Here is a 4,405-nt window from a genome sequence, read left to right on the forward strand (position 1 = left end):
ACATCACTTCCCTTTTTGGTGGTGTCAGTCTCTGTCTCTTTTCTTTTGGGCATGGAAATTCCAAAATTTATTTTCTGAATATTTAGTTTTTGTGTGTCGTCTTCTGCTTGTTTTTCTCCTGTTTCCAGTGTCTCAGATGTCTGTAATTCTGCTTTAGCAGTGCCTATTTCTAGGCCTTTTACCTGTACAGATCCTTTAGCTGTGTGACCCATCGCATCTATGTTAATTCCACTTTCTCCATCTTTTTTATCTGCTGATCCTTTCTGTTTCTTTTTTCGGGATTTTGATGAGGCTTGTGGTGATTTTTTAGTTGGGCTTACTTTCAGATCAGCTATTTCTAAACTGGGCTTTGGTATCTCTGTTGTTATGTCTGGTACTTCAGGTACACTAAATTTTGATGTTGCTTCCTTGTCTTTTTCTTTTTTAATGCTTATTTCAACTTCAGGGTATTGTTTTACATGAGATGGAATGCCGTTTTTCATATCTTTTAACTCTTTTGTTAATGTTTCATGTACCTCCCCTGTTTTTATTTCATAAGCAGGAGATGTGGTATATTCAACAGTTAAGATTTCAGGATTTTCCAGGCTTATATCATCTTTATGTATTTTTTCTCTTCCAGAGATCAGTGTAGTTTTTATTTCTTTTTTTTGCTTCTCTTGTTGTTCTGTTTTGGACCTGTGCATTCTGAATCCAATGCTAGGGAACTTCAGCTTCCTTTGGCTTCCTTTTTTCTCTTTGGTATGGACTTCTTGTGGAAATTGAGACTCTGTGTCTGTGCTTGTAGGGGAAATATCCTGTGTAGCAGGCTCATATGCATCTGATGTACTATGAGATCTTCTGTGCCTCAATATCTTTTTATTTTTGATTGATTGAAATTTTGGCCATGATAATCGATCTTTTTTAGGTCTCTTACTTCTTCCTACCCTTTGGCTTACAATTAATGTTTCCCTGTCTTCTTCTGAAATGGCTTTTCCTGAAACATGCAGTGTTTCTTCAGGAATGCTCTCACTGAGTTCTTTTTCCTAAAAGAACAAATAGTAGTCAGAAGATTAGAAGTAACCTAAATACAGGTGCAACTGAAAATAAAAAACATACTATAAAATAAGTAGAAAAATGTTCTTTTTATTACTCATATCTACTTGTTATATAAAAAAATTCCTGAAGATTATGTAAGTATGTAATGTGAGGCAGAAATTACATGAAACAAATGGACTGTAATATATGTATTTCTGAAGATTTTCATTCTTTGCAAAACATTGCAGTAAACAGAGGTTTCTATATGTATCTCTATATATGTCTGTACAAATATATATTATATATACTATTTATATATATGTATATGAAGAAAAAAAATCTTTAAGTTGATGGAAACCTATGAAGAGATTGTATGTGTATCAAAATATCAGTGGTTAAACACATATTTTTTAATAGATAATCTTATGGAGGAGCTTTGGAGAAAAATGTTTACTGATAAATTACAGTTTTAAACATATTGAATATAAGTATTACAGAGATTACTCAAGTCTGTTTGATCAGTGGACAATCAACAATAAAAAAATGCTGACTCACTAAAGAATATTTTTATACCCTAACACAGGATTTATGTAAGATCTGTAGTCTCACTCAAGATATTTTAAAAGCTGCAAATATTCTGTGGGATTTTTTTTTTTGTCATGAATATTCATGCTAGTAAGTTTAAACACATGCCTAAGTCTTAAGAAGACACAAGTGAGTGTTTTCTGATCTATTTCTGCACAGCATATTACTACAGTGTGTTACCCAAACTTTGTGAACTATTCAAATATCTACCTCACGTATTCTTTCCTTTTTGTGCTGGGCCGTAGGATCTTCTAGATCTTCTTGCACGGCAATTTTTCTTTTGAGGCTGAATTGGACTCTGTATGGCTCGGAATACTGGAGAATCTTGAGTGCATCTTCATATTTGATATTATCGAAAAATATTGTAGCACTTAGAAGCTGATCACCTGCAAGTGGAATCATATATAATTTTAATTACTTTGTGTTTTCTTATAGTTTTTTTCAATTTTTTTTTTCAGTTTAGTTTTGTATATACTACTTTATATGTGTCTCTTTCACTCTTCCAGTGAAAACTGATTTTTTAATGGTATACAAAAAACATCAAATTTCATTATTGTTCAAGCAAGTCTTAGAAATTATTAATATGGACAGGTTAAGCTCACAGATAACATTAGTTGGTTTGAAATCTACTATTTCTGATACCTAAAGAGATGGCAGATCATGCAGCTACTAATCTCATTATTTAAAGATACAGAATAAAACCAAAGCAAAATAAAAAATCAGACTGTACCTTCTCTAAGACTAAATATTTTTGAAGCAGGAGATTCCTTAAGTACTTTTTTAATAAATATTCCTTCATTTCCTCCACCTTTCACACTAAAACCACTAGCACCAGCTTCCGCTTCTGTTTTCAGGGTCACTTCCATTGTCTCCTAGAGTCAGAAAAATATATGAATTTGTAATTTTTATTAATTAGCATTAAAGGGTTCTAAGTTTTTCTACAATAAAAAATTCCATCTCCTCACGTGTATTTTCAATAGTTCAAGAAAGACTATCCAAAATAGAGGATATACTTACTCAGTGTGGGTTTGATTCTGTTCTAAATTAGAATTAAGCACATGTGTTAAGGTTATGTTGGATCAGGGCCTTAGGGAAAATAGGTTATAATTTTAAAATGTGAGACATATGGAAACTTTTAGGGCTGAAAGACTGTATTTTCTGTGAAGATGTTAACCACTCGAATTAAAGTCAATGTGCCAGAAAAGTCAGACTAAGAGCTAGTGCTCTACTGCACTGGAATCAGAGAAGGCTAAAGAAAGAATTCTAAAAAGAATTATGGATGGACCACAAGTAGGACAAATAAATGTTCATGCCTGTGCCACAACTCAGCCACTCGGGAAGTTCCTGGTAAAAACAAGTCCAAAGTAATTCTTTGCCCATTTGTCCTTGTTTCTGTCCACCCATTCATGTCTGTGTTATAACAAACTTTACTATTTACAAGGCTCACATCTAAAACTATGGAGTGCTTTTAGACTGACCTGTGGATGACTCTGTTTTGATTTGTCTGTAGAATGTTTTTTGTTTTCTTCTTGAAGCTGAAAAATAATTTTTTATTATTTAATGTTCCAAATTCATGGTGTTCTTAAGTACAACAAAAGTCAGTTTAAATTCCTGGTTTAGAGTAAGAACTGAGGCTGACTTTAATGGCAACAGAACAAAATCAGGATCAAGTTCAATGTAGAACATGAATGATTTAACTATACTAATCCCAGTGGTAAATTAGATGCCAAGGCCTCCCTTCATTGTACCAAAATTTGCATTACATGAATGTCAGAGACCAAATGTCTTAAGATATTGGGAACTTTTCTGTGTCCTAATGTAGCATATTGCTTATGCTTTCAATTTTTTAAACATACTTTTTTTACTTATTCAACTTCAGCATGAATTTTAAACTGTTGGCTACTTACCTTAACATGGCTGTACTAATTAAATCTTTAACTTTGAATAACCAAGAGGTACAGGTAATTTTGAAATACTTACAAGTTAGATTCAAGGAAGTTATGTATTCTAACAGGAAAAACACTGTAATTTCTTTATGCTCTCTGCCTTGTGTCCTTTATAGAATTAAGTCAAATGCATTTTCTTGCCAATAAACAAGAACATGGTCAGCAAGTCTAGCACAAAATAAAACCATCAATGAATAGAGATGCAATTTTGGTGGGGAAGGAAGACAATATGGCTGCAACAATATCCCATTCTATGACATATGACCCTCTGCTACTTGTGGGAGCTAAAGCCTCTTGAATGAGCTTAATAAAGCCGTTCCTGCATGAAAATTCAATGTCTTGCCTTTAAATAGTGTTCTTCTATGGGATACTCATAAACTGGAGAGGATCCTTGTGGCCTTGGACGAATGTCTTCTACTGCCACTTCATTAACCTGTGGAAAAGACGTGAGTGGTGGTAAAGGATCATCCACCATTAAACAGTGACTCATTTTTAGGACTGTTTCTCTAGGTATGCATACTGTCCTTCTGAGTAAAAATCTGTCAGTGATGGTGGATAAAAAGTAACCAATAACTCTTTTTTTAGGTCAAGAACAAATACAGTTCTCAAAGCATTCAAAACCACAAGGGACAGAGTTCTGAGAGACAAAACCAATGGTACACTGATTTTGGTTTTCTTTATGTATTGTATGCATCTACAGACTGAACAGACTAAAAACAGACAGATCAATTAGTAAGAATTGACAAAAGTAAAAAAAAATCCCTTCCCTGCTCTATTTGCACACCTAAACTTTGCATCCAATGGCTTCAAATTTTATTGCCTTCTATAAGCAAGCAAACCATGGAAAAGTCCCAGCAGGA

At 33.5% G+C, this 4,405-nt stretch overlaps 1 protein-coding gene across 1 annotated transcript in view; it reads right to left on the reverse strand.

Moving 5' to 3' along the window:
* LOC103612251 (protein AHNAK2) overlaps window positions 1-4,405 on the reverse strand; it is a 64,371-nt gene that overhangs the window by 20,096 nt on the left and 39,870 nt on the right. The window contains 5 exon segments of the mRNA XM_017728944.1: window positions 3-1,022; window positions 1,810-1,985; window positions 2,330-2,471; window positions 3,078-3,134; window positions 3,889-3,978. Of these exon segments, the coding sequence (XP_017584433.1) occupies window positions 3-1,022; window positions 1,810-1,985; window positions 2,330-2,471; window positions 3,078-3,134; window positions 3,889-3,978 (1,485 nt within the window).

The sequence above is a fragment of the Corvus brachyrhynchos genome, unplaced genomic scaffold, assembly GCF_000691975.1.
Source record: "Corvus brachyrhynchos isolate BGI_N302 unplaced genomic scaffold, ASM69197v1 scaffold1, whole genome shotgun sequence".
In the NCBI taxonomy this organism is placed as follows: domain Eukaryota; kingdom Metazoa; phylum Chordata; class Aves; order Passeriformes; family Corvidae; genus Corvus; species Corvus brachyrhynchos.